We start from the raw sequence: 16,565 nt of genomic DNA, 5'->3' as shown, positions 1-16,565 counted from the left end.
CCTAAATAACTTCCTTTCCCTTGAAAACATGCTGTCCCTATCAACCCTCTAACCAAGCAGTTATCAGGGAATATCCATATACATTTGCATTACCAGTATGTAGAGCAGTAGTACTTGCCAAAGTGGGGGTGGTCACTTCAAATACTGTGCAAAAAAATAGAAAAAAATCAGGGCACTCACCAGCCAGTAGTAAAATTCACCAAACTTTAATAATCTTCCATAAAAATAGGCACTTGAACAGCATTTACAGACGGGGGTAGGGTAGATGGAATGTAGAAGAAATGAAGTGACGACCGTTTCGTGCTAAATGCACTTCATCAGGCTTCCCCTAGATAGATAGATAGATAGATAGATAGATAGATAGATAGATAGATAGATAGATAGATAGATAGATAGATAGATTTCTTCAAAGCTTTCAATAACTGCTCCCATACAGGTGGACAGCTGCACTGGAAGAGGGACTCTACTCCTCGTTATCAGGATTCCTACTGGCACAGAGCTCCATCAGCAGAGGTGGAGATGACCTCCTATGTGCTTCTGGCTCTTCTGTCTGGTCCATCTCCAGATATTGACAAAGCTTCACAGATTGTGAACTGGCTGACCAAGCAGCAGAACCCATATGGAGGATACTCTTCTACACAGGTAAAGAAAGGAATCTAAGCAGTAATTTCCTAATGAACATGAAGACGTGTAAGGGTTCACCAGGTAAGAGGAGGTTTTAGACCTTATGCACATGACTGGGCCATTTCTCACTGACCTATACTTTTGAGTCATTCATACTGAATTCATCCACAGAGTATAAGTGGTGGCCCAGGGGAGCTGCAGAAACATAACAAACATAATAAAAGAGGTCCATCCTCATTGGGCCTCCTGAATGACATAGAGGGCCACTAAGTCCAGTGATGGGGGCCCCTCAATGATTACATGGGACATTCCAACATCATGTCACTTCCAACATAGTGTTGTGATGTTGATGCACTATGTGAATGCTGAGGCCTGATAACAGTATCCCCCCATAGGCCATAACATCACACAAGAGGCCAATATGTGGCCCAAATTCACCAGCACAGGCAGAGCAAGCTATATGGAAACTTCCTGACAGCATATACGACATTTATTGGATGATCAAGAAAGAGGAGCTGCACATCATACTTTACTTGTACCTATTGTAAATTTAAAACTTTTTCCTTTTGTAGGACACAGTGGTGGCTCTCCAGGCTCTGGCCAAGTATGCAGAGGTGACATATTCTGACAAAGGAGATTTTACTGTCGCAGTCAGTTCCAAATCAGGATTCCTTGAGAAGTTCTATGTAGACAAAAATAACCGACTCTTACTGCAAAGGGCCTTACTCTCTAAAAACTCTGAAAACTACTTTGTAACCGCAACAGGGGGCGGTTGTGTTTTTGTTCAAGTAAGTAGAAAGATATGTAAAATTCTAATGTTATAATCTGGGCCTGCAGTGCCCCTACATGTGCCTCAGGTTCTGTACCAAGCTTAGGTTTTTGGTGGACCCATATCCAGACTATTGAGTTATGAGGATGCTTGAGTGACAGCCTAAGCAGACAACTGCAGAAGACTAGAGTCATTCTCATCAAGAGCACCCCCAAACACCATCACACAGGAAACTTACCACTGTGTGACCTCCTCATCACTGTGCCACCCTAGGGCCGGTAAGACTGGCAACAGTCTCCACGACCAATGTTGTCACCATCTTGGGCCTTGTCAACCTGCTCCATATCCTGCTAGGTTCCAGGGTGTGGCATCTGGTTTCCTTCCACACTCAAAAAATATACAGAGACCTCAACTGACTTCCCACACAATATATCCTAGGTGGTCCCTGCTCCACAACTCTCTGCACTTTTTGTCCTGATCAAGAGAAAAGCGCAATAAAAATTTTTGCCGTTGATCTGCTCAATGAATTAGGAGGTTGATTATAATAACGTTTTAGAGTCTACTAAGGTCACATAAATTTCACATGGGTCACTTCTAAAACCAGGCAGTCATGTAAACGTCCCTCATTAAGAAATTGTTGTATTATGCTATAGTCAATCTAGGAAGTTGTAGGCCATTATTCATCTACAGTTTTCCCAAAATTGAAAAGTACTTTTCTTACTCACAGGTGGTATTGAGGTACAACGTTCCCCCTCCAAAAAGTGAGGCCACATTTTCATTCAGTGTAAAATCGTCTTCAGAAAGAGAATGTCTGGAGGATTCTGTGACGGCATTTAGAATTGTTATAAATGCCACGTGAGTAACTTCTATCATCTACGCTTTTAGTCTTCCACACCACATACGGTTATTTTACGTATGAACCTATCATAATGTATCAAAAATTATGGCAAACTGCTAAAAATTCTCAAACCTGTTGTTAATCTTCTCCTTACATTAATAAAATTGGAAGGTAACCTATAATAAAATATGAATAAATACGTCATATCTGGATTTACATTCTTATAGTTACATTGGCACCCGGGAGAAATCCAACATGGCCATTATTGAAATCAAAATGTTGTCTGGCTATATTCCAGTGAAGAGCACAGTGAACCAAGTAAGTCACAAGAATTAAAAACTCTAGAAAGAAGCTTATGGTTACACCATACTATAGGACCTCAGAGCTTTTATTGGCCAACAATACCACACTCAAAGACCCTAATACCATAAAGGCCACATGATACAGTAAGTGGTGGGTAGGTTCTTGTCCCCAAAATCAAGTTCTGGTAAGAACATTGAATCTATATAGAATAAGAAAAGACGTCCTTCTATTATTTAGGAATTAATATAAAATGCTAGCCTCTCCCCGCGACTTCGTCTGCGTGTTGTTGGCATCGACGTTCCACCTATATTCAGCAAATTGCTGCTGCTGCTGACCTTGTCCATGGTCCTGCTGCTGACCTAGTTCCTCGCACTGTGCCCGTGATTGTTGTGGTATCTCAGCAGCTCGCTGGGATGCCATATAATGAGTGTGTTGTTGGCGCCGATGATCTCCCTCAGCTCCTCTTGAGGAGAACTCTGTGACTTCTGACTTCCTTCATAACTCTTGTTGTTTGCGACAAATTAGATTTTCTCTTTCCAGGCATGTTGAAAATTGGCAAACTGCCAATTTGGATTAAAAGTGTTTGCCCATGTCAGATTTTCAGCAGTGCCTGGAGCAGATCAGATAATATGCAATTGTGTGTACACTGAGGGTTAGCGTGTGTTTACACAGAGAGATAACAGCCCTGGCTGTCTCAGAAGCTGAGATAAGAGCAGTGTAATATAGTATGTGAACATAAATTCATAGTACAATCTATCTATGTGCCAAATATCATCCAAATCCGTTTAGCTGTTTTTTCGTGATTGAGGAACAAACATCCAAACTCACAAACTTTCACATTTATAATAGTAGGATTGCCACACTTTTCACTTTTTTCCCAGTTGTAACACCAGTTTTTCTTCACAGCTGGAGAAGGACAAGTTAATACAGAGAAGTGAGATCCAGATGGACATGGTGACTTTGTACCTGAACGAGGTCTGTATAGTTTACTATAAATGTGTCTATAACTGCCTGACTAAAAGCAACATTTTGATCCATTGAAGTTTTACTTATGAGAATATTATCTCACTATAGATTGGTCGTGACCCAGTAACCCTTGCCTTCGTGGTGGAACAGGACATGGTGGTGAAGGACCTAAAACCGGCTACAGCTAAAGTATATGATTACTATGAGACAGGTAAATCTCTTCTTTGTCTAGATGTTAAACCACAAGTATTTTTATAGAAATCCTGGGCTAGTGTTGTATTATACTGTAGCACACAACTTCATCTGGATCATTGCTGTAGGATCATAGGTTAAACTTGGGCTTGTGTCGAGTTTAGTTAGTCCTATTATATAACTATGTAAGGCATTGTAGCTTGCAGAACTCTGTAATAGAGGAGATATGTCTAGTTCAGTCATGATTTCTATGGTAAAATTAGATCGAACCTGATAGGGCTTCCCATGCATGTGATCTAAGCAAAGGTGTATCTACCATGGAGGCAGGTTAGGCGATTATTATGGGGCCATTGGGCCTTCTCACAAAACTTTGATCTCTGTTGATTTATGACAGTCTAAGTAAATGCCCCCACCCCATCCTGTTAACTGAGATCATTAACCCTTTAATCAAGAAGTAGCAGTATCTCAGCATATAGTCAAATAAGGTAAGCTATGGAGAATACTGTAGCTTAAAGGGTTACAATATTCTGCCGGTCAGTTGGACTAATGGACTCCATAGGCAGAGGTAAGCATGTCATTGTAGTAATTGTTGTTGAGTAGAGATGAGCGAGTACTGTTCGGATCAGCCGATCCGAACAGCACGCTCGCATAGAAATGAATGGACGTAGCCGGCACGCGGGGGGTTAAGCAGCCGGCCGCCGTCAAAGCAGAAGTACCAGGTGCATCCATTCATTTCTATGGAGCGTGCTGTTCGGATTGGCTGATCCGAACAGTACTCACTCATCTCTATTGTTGAGTTTACTTAAAAATATCAAGAGAAAATACATTTCCACCATTGCTGTCCCCCTCTACCTCTCCATATGGAACCGGACCCCCATGGTTTCTATGTGCACCGATGGAACTAAGCCTTATTGCATTAGTATTACAATATAAACTTGTAACCTTTGTCTTCCAGATGAATATTCCACTGTAGAATACAACCTACCCTGTAGTAATGGTAAGTGACAATAAAGGTTTATAAGGTCTGTCACATATGTAAAATATCAAATTAATCTTTATATTTACATGTCTCACATTACAGGGAGGAGTTTTCCAGTTACAGCAAATAAGTTATACAATTTTCCAATATACTTTCTGTATCAATTCGTTACGGTTTTCTAGATCTCTGCTTGCAGTTATTCATTGTTTACTTCAAGAGGATAAAATTCAGTCCATGGTCGTGTGATGGACACTTCAGTAATCACAGCTCAGTTTTGTAAGGAGACGTGCACCTACAATACTTCATTTGTCCTATGATGGTGCCACAGTTCAGCAGCCGGACTCTCTCTAATCTGCTTATATTTTGGGACTTTTTTTTAAGAAAAAGGGCTTTCGATCTTTAACCCCTTCCCGACATCCACCATACTAATATGGCGCACGCCGGGTATTTAACTATGGCGGGCGGCCACCATAGCTGCCGGGTGTCTACTGTTTTACACAGTAGACACCCAGCGCTAATGCCTCCGGTCGGTCCCCGCACCGATCGGAGGCATTAAGCCCTCCAGGGCCTCAAGCTGACCGAGGCGTCATTTTCCTGGTGGCCCATGGGTGCCACCATTTTTCCGGTGATCGCCGGCGCCTGGAGCATGCTCCAGGGCTGACGTCAGACAGCCAGGAGCCTTGTAAAGGCTCCCCGGCCTGTCTGCAGTGATTTTCTTTTGCAGGCTGAAATGACAATGTTTTGCAATGCATTGCATTAGGGATCAGACTCCCTGGTGTTCAAGACCCTTAGGGGGTCTAATAAATGCAAAAATAAAAATTTTTAAAAAGTAAAAAAAATGAAAAAGTATTAAAAATTCAAATCACCCCCCTTTCCCTAGAACACATATAAAAGTAGTAAAATACTGTGAAACACATACATGTTATGTATCCCCATGTCCGAAATCGCCCGTTCTAAAAATCTATAAAAATATTTTTCCTGTTTGGTAAACACCGTAGCAGGAAAAAGAGTCAAAAGTGCCAAACAGCCATTTTTTCACTGTTTTGATTCTGATAAAAATTTGAATAAAAAATGATCAAAGCAATAGCATTTCCCGAAAATGGTTGAACTGAAAAGTACACCCCGCCCCGCAAAAAAAAAAAAGACACCCTATGCACACAGACGTATAAAAAAGTTACGGCTGTCGGAATATGGCGACTTTTAGAAAGGGGTTAAAATCTAAATAAAACCATATAAATTTGGTATCCCCAGAATCGAACCGAAACACAGAATACAGGTGACATGTCATTTTGGCTACACAGTTAATGCTGTAAAGATGAAGCCTGTAAGAAAACACACAAATGCATTTTTTTCTTCAAACTCACCCCATTCTGAATTTTTTTCCAGCTTCCCAGTACATTATACAGAATAATTAATGGCGGCATCATGAAGAAGAATTTGTCCCGCAAACATTAAGCCCTCATGTGGCTCTGAGAGCAGAGAAATAAAAAAGTTATGGGGTTTGGAAGGAGGGAAGTCAAAAACGAAAATCAAAAAAACCCAGTCCTTGCAAGGATCAGTGACATGGTGCTGCTTCCGATGTCCGTACTATACACAACATGGGCCAGAAGCAGGTAGCCCTGGCCCCTGTATAGTGGTCAGCCACCAGGACTGCAGGTCAATGAGGGATGTAAAATAGGAATACTGTAAAGATGATATAGTATTATATGACCCTGTGCTGATATTCTGTATATAACCCTTCTCTTATTTGTTTGGCTACAGATAAGTCTGGAAATACAAGATAACACCGGGATGGTGTGTGTACAAGCCAACAACTCAGCACTGGAAACAGCAGGATAAAAGAACTATAAAAATCATTGTAAAAAGAGAAGATCAATTGTGTCTTGTATCTTACCATCATTTTCTAACTTTCTGTAAAATACAACTCATAGCCGATAGATTTCTAGGTAAAACTAATTAAAAGAATTAACGTATAGTGTGTGTATATAGATTATATATATATTATGTTAAAAGAAGTAGCATTCATTTTCATTTTATTCACCAAACGTGTATATACATATGTATATACAGTCCAAGTGCTACGGTTGATGGTACCTTGTATATACAAGCCCAGCCCAGGACAACTTCTGCATGGAGCTTTTATGTTCTTGGTTTGCAGAAACTAAGACACTTGCAATGTATTCACCAGAGTGCACCACAAAGTAGGTTGGATTTGCTTCAACCCCAAAATTAGGTGCCAGAAAATAAGTGAACCTGCAGAGAGAGAACCGAGCCAGAAACTCAGAGGGATATCAACAAGCCTAGGTCAACAGAATAACAGAGGAACATAAGGAGCAACAGAAGAACGTAGGGAGACCAACGGCAGAAGTCATCTCAAGCAAATCACTAGTGGTAAAGTCAAGTTTAAATACCCAGCTCAACCCCGGATCAAAGTTCTGGCAGGCTGAGCTGACCAAGATAGAGTTTGACTGTGGGCAAGGTAACCTTAACGTGATGGCTGCAAGGTGGAGAAACCGGAACACAGACACAGACTCCTAATATGAACAAAAACACTTATTGTTGCCTTGAATTCTTCTTGTTTAGATGACTGTGACTCCTTATAATTGGTCGGTCACTTATTAACTTTTCCCTGCTATGATCTATCCTGAATTCGGCAGCCATGCTCATCCTCCAGTCCAAATGCTACACCAATACTAGGGTTGAGGGATCGGGAAAGATTGGATCACTGTCGGCAATCAAGCAAAATTCATGATCGGGATCGGCTGGAAAATGATCGAGAATCAGATTTTAAAAACGATCCTGAAATCTCAAGATTGGCTCAACCCTAACCAATACCTTCACTACTGCCAGTATGAAAACCAAAAACATTGCATGAATGGGGAAAATTTAACTTACGAATGACCAGGATAGTGGATTCACCATATGTATCGACCATAACCCCTCCATAGGCGTGCCATTACCTTAACACTTTACTCAGACACAGAAAAACCACAATAAAGTAAAGAAAGCTCTCAAAATAATATACAAAACCAGACACAAGTTAATTAGAATAAGCACATATAAAAATATAGGAATATATATACACACAAAAGATAACAAAACAACAGTACAAGGGGTCAGCAAAACAATGGATCCCTGTATCACCCAATAATAAAATGCCAAGTGCACTGCAGCATCACATGGGATATCATATAGATAATGATGATGCTCTCCTCCAGTGGCGTAACTACCGCCGTAGCAGGGCCCGGGACATTAGGGGCCCGGTGACAGCCACTACCGCTGCTATCATTATACTCGGTGGTCTTTTCGGACCCCCGAGTGTAATGATTGGCGGACCGGGAGAGGTAAGAAACATAAAAAACACTGTTACTTACCTCTCTACAATCCTGTCAGGCCTCCTTCCTGACGTCCTTTCTGACGTCACATGAACCCGGCCTGCGTCCCAGGTCATTTGACGTCCGACGTCATTGAACAAGGATGGCAGCGGAGGCCAACAGCGTAGGAGCCGGGGGACAGGTAAGTAACAGTAGTTTTTTATGTTTTTATTCCCCCGGGTCACCAATTATTATACTCTGGGGTCTGAAAAGATGCCAGAGTATAATAATTGTTTATGGGTGTCCACTATTGGCTATAATACTGTGTGCAGGGGCCACTATTGGAGATAATACTGTGTGCAGGGGCCACTATTGGAGATAATACTGTGTGCAGGGGCCACTATGGGGGATAATACTGTGTGCAGGGGCCACTATTGGCTATAATACTGTGTGCAGGGGCCACTATTGGAGATAATACTGTGTGCAGGGGCCACTATGGGGGATAATACTGTGTGCAGGGGCCACTATTGGCTATAATACTGTGTGCAGGGGCCACTATGGGGGATAATGTGAACTAGCCCATATTATTGGGTGATACAGGGATCCATTGTTTTGCTGACCCCTTGTGGGAATCCCTTGTACTGCTGTCTTTTGTGTATATACTGTATATTCCTATATTTTTATATGTGCTTATTCTAATAAAATTGTGTCTGTTTTTGTATATTATTTTGAGAGCTTTATTTACCTTATTGTGGTTCTTCTCTTCCACTACTGCCAGTCCCTGCACTTCTTGCCTCTCTACTACAGAATACAATTTAACTTACCATTTTATCCACAATAGAGATGAGTGAACACTGTTCGATCGAATATCAGGCCGTTCGAGGTATTCGATTCCAATCGAATACCACGAGGTGAACGTAATAAAAATTTTGTATCCCCTCCCACCTTCCCTGGCGCTTTTTTTGCACCAATAACTGTGCAGGGGAGGTGGGACAGGAACTACAACAACGGAGGCATCGGAAAAAAAAAATCGGAAAAAGTAATTGGCGGCCTAAATCAGGTGAACTCCAATTTATACGAATAGTGGATTTAATATCCAGGTCATATGAGACTGTGAACTATGTGATTGTGAGACAGGGACAGATCTACAGGCAGGGTTAGCTAGAGATTACCTTTATTTAGGGGGAATGTTACTCACCCAGCTCTTTGGGGCTCTATCTGGTCAGGATTCCTGTCAGCTTGCGTTATGCGGGAGCTGACTTTTTCCCATAGGAATGCATTGACCAGCATTGATTGGCCGATTGCCATACAGACTACAGCATTCGGCCAATCAACGCTGGTTCTGCCGGAGGAGGTAGAGTCTAAGATCGGTCCACAGCAGCCTTCATTGTGGACCAATCTCAGATGTAGCAGTGTTGAGCACACAGCTCTGCTACACCAGAGATGTTGCAGAGCTCAGTGCACGGCCAGGTCTGCTACATCTCGGGTGTAACAGAGCTCAGCGCACACTCAGCCCTGCTACATTTCTGGTGTAGCAGAGCTGTGCGCTCAACACTGCTATATCTGAGATCAGACCACAATGGAGGCTGCTGTGGACCGATCTTAGACTCCACCTCCTCCGGCAGAACCAGCGTTGATTGGCCGAATGCTGTACTCCATATGGCATTCGGCCAATCAACGCTGGTCAATGCATTCCTTATGGAAAAAGTCAGCTCCCGCATATCGCAAGCTGACAGGGATCCCGACGAGAGAGAGCCCCAAAGAGCTGTGTGAGTAATATTCCCACCTAAATAAAGGTAATCCCTAGCTAAGAGCTGTTACTCACCCAACTCTTTGGGGCTCCATCTCGTCGGGATCCTTGTCAGCTTGCGATATGCGGGAGCTGATTTTTTTCCCATAGGAATGCATTGACCAGTGTTGATTGGCCGAATGCCATACAGAGTACAGCATTCGGCCAATCAACGCTGGTTCTGCCAGAGGCTTGTCTGTGAGGAGGCGGAGTCTAAGATCGGTTCACAGCCGTCTCCATTGTGGTCCGATCTCAGATGTAGCAGTGTTGAGTGCACAGCTCTGCTACACCTGAGATGAAGCAGCGTTGAGCACACGCTGAGCTCTGCTACACCCTCAGATGCAGTAGAGCTGACTGTGTGCTGAACCCTGCTACATCTCAGATGTAGCAGAACTGGCTGTGACTGGAGTATAAGACATGTTGTAACAGCAGAATAGTGACTGCAGCTCTAGATGTGACTGGAGCATTAGACATAATGTAACAGCAGAATAGTGACTGCAGCTCTAGATGTGCCTGGAGTATAAGACATAATGTAACAGCAGAATAGTAACTGCAGCTCTAGATGTGACTGGAGCATAAGACATAATGTAACAGCAGAATAGTAACTGCAGCTCTAGATGTGCCGTAAAAATCAGTCGATCACACAGGGAATAAGTAAAACTAATTCTTCGGGTAATTGTTGGTACTAATAGACAGTCCAGTTGACAATAACGAACCCTGTACAAGGAGAATATAGGTGGTGTGTGTGTATATATATATATATATATATATATATATATATATATATATATATATATATATAAAATTTGTAGTAGAGGTATGGACAGGGAGTACATCTCACCTGATTTCCTCAGCCAGGCAGGATAGCAGACAGCCAGAAGTATAAATGCAGCTCTAGTAAGACATTGGGCTGAGTTTCCTGGACTGGAGGACAGGTTGGTGCTTGGAGTCTTCCAGTCCGCACCCTTAGCCCATTGCAGGTTTTATACCTGGTCCCAGGTGTTCTCAGGTGAGGCTTCCTGATGGTTATTACTGGGGGAGGAAGCCTGGAAAATGCAGCCTGAGAGAGAGCAGCCTTGGACTGGAGGTTTGCACAGTTGGCTACTGTATTTGGTAACACATTTTGTCCTGCTCTATGTGAGGCAGCTGTATAGTTAGAGTCGGGCAGGTTTCGGCTTTTTTTTTCTGTTTTTACAATGTTTCTCTGTGCTGAAGCACCTGAATAAAAGCAACATTGAAGTTTGAAACCTGCTGTGTGTGTGAACTGTGTCATTGCCGACCCCACTGTGTGAGCTGTTCCCCTACTATATCCTACTAATGTTATAAATGTTAAAGTTTGTGTGTTTGTTACTCGATCACGCAAAAACGGCTGAATGGATTTGAATGAAATTAGGCACATAGATAGTTTGTAACCTCGATTAACACACAGGCTGCTATTTATCCCAGTAAATAACATGGCTTCAGACTGTTATAAATTTGTGTTCACATACTGCTCTGTTATCTCTCTATGTAAACACACAGATAACACAGAAGCTGCTCAGACACTGAGATAAGAAAACCAATTTCATCCAAATTGACAGATGTAGAAGAGCTGGATATACACAGATCTAAAACAGCTAGATATGCTGTGCCTATGCAGAGATGTAGCAGAGCTGGGTATGCTGTGCCTATACAGAGATGTAGTAGAGCTGAGTATGTTGTGCCTATGCAGAGATGTACAAAGATGAGTATGCAGAGATGTAGCAGAGCTGAGTATGTTGTGCATATGCAGAGCTGTAGCGCAGCTGGGTATGCAGAGATGTAGCGCAGCTGGGAATGTTGTGCTTATGCAGAAATGTAGCAGAGCTGAGTATGCTGTGCATTTGCAGAGATGTAGCAGAGCTGGGTATATTGTACCTATGCAGAGATGTAGCAGAGCTGACTGTGCAGAGATGTAGCAGAGCTGACTGTGCACAGATGTAGCAAAGCTGGGTATGCTGTGTCTATGCAGAGATGTAGCAGAGCTGGGTATGCTGTGCCTATACGGAGATGTAGCAAAACTGGGTATGCAGAGATGTAGCAGGGCTAGGTATGTTGTGCCTATGCAGAGATGTAGCAGAGCTGGGTTTTCTGTGCCTATGCAGAGACTTAGCAAAGCTGGGTATGCTGGCTGTGCACAGATTTGGCAGAGCTGGTTCTTACCCTGTTTCCCCGAAAAATAAGACATCCCCCAAAAGTAAGGCATGGGGGGAGGTTTTGTTAAATTGCATAATATAAGACACCCCCCGAAAATAAGACATCCCCAAAAACACTGCAGCCGGCAGAACACTGTGCACGATGTTCTGTGTGCACAGGTATGCCGGCTGCTGCCTCTGCTGTGATACCACTGTTCCTGCTGCTGTATGATGAGCTGGGAAAGCATTGTATGCTGCGGGGAGTCCACTCTCCCAGCTCATCCCACAGCAGCCGGAACAGTGGTATCACAGCAGATGAGGCAGCCAGCTTTCCTGTGCACACGGAGCACAGCGTTCAGCCGGCTGCAATGCCCACTAAGTGATGCTCTCCGGCACAACCGCCTGAAGCCTCGCTAATCTCTGCTAAGCCCCGCCAACCACTTCCACCACCGTGACCAACAGCAGCACCAGCGCTGCTATGAAGATGGGGAAGGTAACTAGCATACCTCCCCACCACCACCTCTTGCACCACCTACAACCGGCAGTCATGCCGGCACTCCATTAAGGAAGCGCCGGCATGACTGTCGATTGTCCCCCACTCCATAAGACATCCCCCAAAAATAAGACAGGTCATATATTTTGGAAGAGAATTTAATATAAGACACTGTCTTATTTTCGGGGAAACAGAGTATGTGCCTATGCAGAGTTGAATCAGAGCTGGGTATGCTGTGCCTATGCAGAGATGTAACAGGGCTGGGTATGTTGTGCCTATGGAGAGATGTAGCAAAGCTGGGTATGCTGTGCCTATGCAGAGATGTAGCAGAGCTGGGTATGCTGTGCCTATGCAGAGATGTAGCAGAGCTAGGTATGTTGTGCATATGCAGAGATGTAGCAAAGCTGAGTATGCTGTGCCTATGCAGAGATGTAGCAAAGCTGTGTATGCAGAAATGTAGCAGAGCTGGCTGTGCACAGATGTAGCAGAGCTGGTTCTTATGTGCCTATGCAGAGTTTAATCAGAGCTGGGTATGCTGTGCCTATGCAGAGATGTTACAGGGCTGGGTATGTTGTGCCTATGCAGAAATGTAGCAGAGCTCGGTATGCTGTGCCTGAGATTTATCAAAGCTGGGTATGTTGTGCATATGCAGAAATGTAGCAGAGCTGGCTGTGCAGTGATGTAGCAGAGCTGAGTATGCTGAAATGTAGCAGAGCTGGCTGTACACAGATGTAGCAAAGATGGTTCTTATGTGCCTATGCAGTTAAATCAGAGCTGGGTATGCTATGCTTATGCAGAGTCTGTTCAGACTCTGAGGAAGGAGGAAGTCCGAAACGCGTCAGTCTGACGCACCATATCCATGCTGTGTGCACCAATGCGCTTTTTATAATGAAGATGTAACTAATAAAGGAGAAGAATTTTCTATTATTCCACCATGGTTTTTGCTGGATTCTTCTTTTATTAAGGATTTTCTTTGTCATAGGGAAATGGAGAAAAAAAAAAAAGGAATGACAACAATTACGGTAAATTGAATCTTTTTTTTTTTTTTTTTTTTATGGCCTTTACTTAAACCGGACCTTGACTTTACAGGTCAGAACTCAGTAAATATTTATCCTGTAGTTATCAGTAGGTCGTCCCTGCCTCAGAAAGTAGAACAGATTGTGATACTAAATATAGAAATAAATATTAGAGATGAGCGAACACTAAAATGTTCGAGGTTCGAAATTCGATTCGAACAGCCGCTCACTGTTCGAGTGTTCGAATGGGTTTCGAACCCCATTATAGTCTATGGGGAACATAAACTCGTTAAGGGGGAAACCCAAATTCGTGTCTGGAGGGTCACCAAGTCCACTATGACACCCCAGGAAATGATACCAACACCCTGGAATGACACTGGGACAGCAGGGGAAGCATGTCTGGGGGCATAAAAGTCACTTTATTTCATGGAAATCCCTGTCAGTTTGCGATTTTCGCAAGCTAACTTTTCCCCATAGAAATGCATTGGCCAGTGCTGATTGGCCAGAGTACGGAACTCGACCAATCAGCGCTGGCTCTGCTGGAGGAGGCGGAGTCTAAGATAGCTCCACACCAGTCTCCATTCAGGTCCGACCTTAGACTCCGCCTCCTCCGGCAGAGCCAGCGCTGATTGGCCGAAGGCTGGCCAATGCATTCCTATGCGAATGCAGACTTAGCAGTGCTGAGTCAGTTTTGCTCAACTACACATCTGATGCACACTCGGCACTGCTACATCAGATGTAGCAATCTGATGTAGCAGAGCCGAGGGTGCACTAGAACCCCTGTGCAAACTCAGTTCACGCTAATAGAATGCATTGGCCAGCGCTGATTGGCCAATGCATTCTATTAGCCCGATGAAGTAGAGCTGAATGTGTGTGCTAAGCACACACATTCAGCACTGCTTCATCAAGCCAATACAATGCATTAGCCAGTGCTGATTGGCCAGAGTACGGAATTCGGCCAATCAGCGCTGGCCAATGCATTCTATTAGCCCGATGAAGTAGAGCTGAATGTGTGTGCTAAGCACACACATTCAGCTCTACTTCATCGGGCTAATAGAATGCATTGGCCAGCGCTGATTGGCCAGAGTACGGAACTCGACCAATCAGCGCTGGCTCTGCTGGAGGAGGCGGAGTCTAAGGTCGGACCTGAATGGAGACTGGTGTGGAGCGATCTTAGACTCCGCCTCCTCCAGCAGAGCCAGCGCTGATTGGCCGAATTCCGTACTCTGGCCAATCAGCACTGGCTAATGCATTGTATTGGCGTGATGAAGCAGTGCTGAATGTGTGTGCTTAGCACACACATTCAGCTCTACTTCATCGGGCTAATAGAATGCATTGGCCAGCGCTGATTGGCCGAATTCCGTACTCTGGCCAATCAGTGCTGGCCAATGCATTCTATTAGCTTGATGAAGCAGAGTGTGCACAAGGGTTCAAGCGCACCCTCGGCTCTGATGTAGGAGAGCCGAGGGTGCACTTGAACCCTTGTGCACCCTCAGCTCTGCTACATCAGAGCCGAGGGTGCGCTTGAACCCTTGTGCACACTCTGCTTCATCAAGCTAATAGAATGCATTGGCCAGCGCTGATTGGCCAATGTATTCTATTAGCCTGATGAAGTAGAGCTGAATGTGTGTGCTAAGCACACACATTCAGCTCTACTTCATCGGGCTAATAGAATGCATTGGCCAGCGCTGATTGGCCAGAGTACGGAACTCGACCAATCAGCGCTGGCTCTGCTGGAGGAGGCGGAGTCTAAGATCGCTCCACACCAGTCTCCATTCAGGTCCGACCTTAGACTCCGCCTCCTCCAGCAGAGCCAGCGCTGATTGGCCGAATTCCGTACTCTGGCCAATCAGCACTGGCTAATGCATTGTATTGGCTTGATGAAGCAGTGCTGAATGTGTGTGCTTAGCACACACATTCAGCTCTACTTCATCGGGCTAATAGAATGCATTGGCCAATCAGCGCTGGCCAATGCATTCTATTAGCGTGAACTGAGTTTGCACAGGGGTTCTAGTGCACCCTCGGCTCTGCTACATCAGATTGCTACATCTGATGTAGCAGTGCCGAGTGTGCATCAGATGTGTAGTTGAGCAAAACTGACTCAGCACTGCTAAGTCTCTGCATTCGCATAGGAATGCATTGGCCAGCCTTCGGCCAATCAGCGCTGGCTCTGCCGGAGGAGGCGGAGTCTAAGGTCGGACCTGAATGGAGACTGGTGTGGAGCGATCTTAGACTCCGCCTCCTCCAGCAGAGCCAGCGCTGATTGGTCGAGTTCCGTACTCTGGCCAATCAGCGCTGGCCAATGCATTCTATTAGCCCGATGAAGTAGAGCTGAATGTGTGTGCTTAGCACACACATTCAGCTCTACTTCATCAGGCTAATAGAATACATTGGCCAATCAGCGCTGGCCAATGCATTCTATTAGCTTGATGAAGCAGAGTGTGCACAAGGGTTCAAGCGCACCCTCGGCTCTGATGTAGCAGAGCTGAGGGTGCACAAGGGTTCAAGTGCACCCTCGGCTCTCCTACATCAGAGCCGAGGGTGCGCTTGAACCCTTGTGCAGCCTCGGCTCTGCTACATCAGAGCCGAGGGTGCGCTTGAACCCTTGTGCACACTCTGCTTCATCAAGCTAATAGAATGCATTGGCCAGCACTGATTGGCCAGAGTACGGAATTCGGCCAATCAGCGCTGGCCAATGCATCCCTATGGGAAAAAGTTTATCTCACAAAAATCACAATTAAACACCCGATAGAGCCCCAAAAAGTTATTTTTAATAACATTCCCCCCTAAATAAAGGTTATCCCTAGCTATCCCTGCCTGTACAGCTATCCCTGTCTCATAGTCACAAAGTTCACATTCTCATATGACCCGGATTTGAAATCCACTATTCGTCTAAAATGGAGGTCACCTGATTTCGGCAGCCAATGACTTTTTCCAATTTTTTTCAATGCCCCCAGTGTCGTAGTTCCTGTCCCACCTCCCCTGCGCTGTTATTGGTGCAAAAAAGGCGCCAGGGAAGGTGGGAGGGGAATCGAATTTTGGCGCACTTTACCACGTGGTGTTCGATTCGATTCGAACATGGCGAACACCCTGATATCCGATCGAACATGTGTTCGATAGAACACTGTT

General features: G+C 44.4%; 1 protein-coding gene across 1 annotated transcript in view; it reads left to right on the top strand.

The window, feature by feature from the left end:
• LOC142219113 (alpha-2-macroglobulin-like) overlaps positions 1-6,455 on the top strand; it is a 39,533-nt gene extending 33,078 nt beyond the window's left edge. The window contains exons 29-36 of the mRNA XM_075288080.1: positions 437-642; positions 1,197-1,412; positions 2,121-2,248; positions 2,459-2,549; positions 3,441-3,509; positions 3,609-3,711; positions 4,648-4,689; positions 6,433-6,455. Coding sequence (XP_075144181.1) covers positions 437-642; positions 1,197-1,412; positions 2,121-2,248; positions 2,459-2,549; positions 3,441-3,509; positions 3,609-3,711; positions 4,648-4,689; positions 6,433-6,455 — 878 coding nt within the window. The remainder of the gene's footprint in view (positions 1-436; positions 643-1,196; positions 1,413-2,120; positions 2,249-2,458; positions 2,550-3,440; positions 3,510-3,608; positions 3,712-4,647; positions 4,690-6,432) is intronic.
• Positions 6,456-16,565: the final 10,110 nt, after the last annotated feature.

This window comes from Leptodactylus fuscus, chromosome 10 (assembly GCF_031893055.1).
Source record: "Leptodactylus fuscus isolate aLepFus1 chromosome 10, aLepFus1.hap2, whole genome shotgun sequence".
Classification (NCBI taxonomy): Eukaryota; Metazoa; Chordata; class Amphibia; order Anura; family Leptodactylidae; genus Leptodactylus; species Leptodactylus fuscus.
Note: the sequence above shows the minus strand (reverse complement) of the source record. Positions and strands in the feature narration are given on the sequence as shown.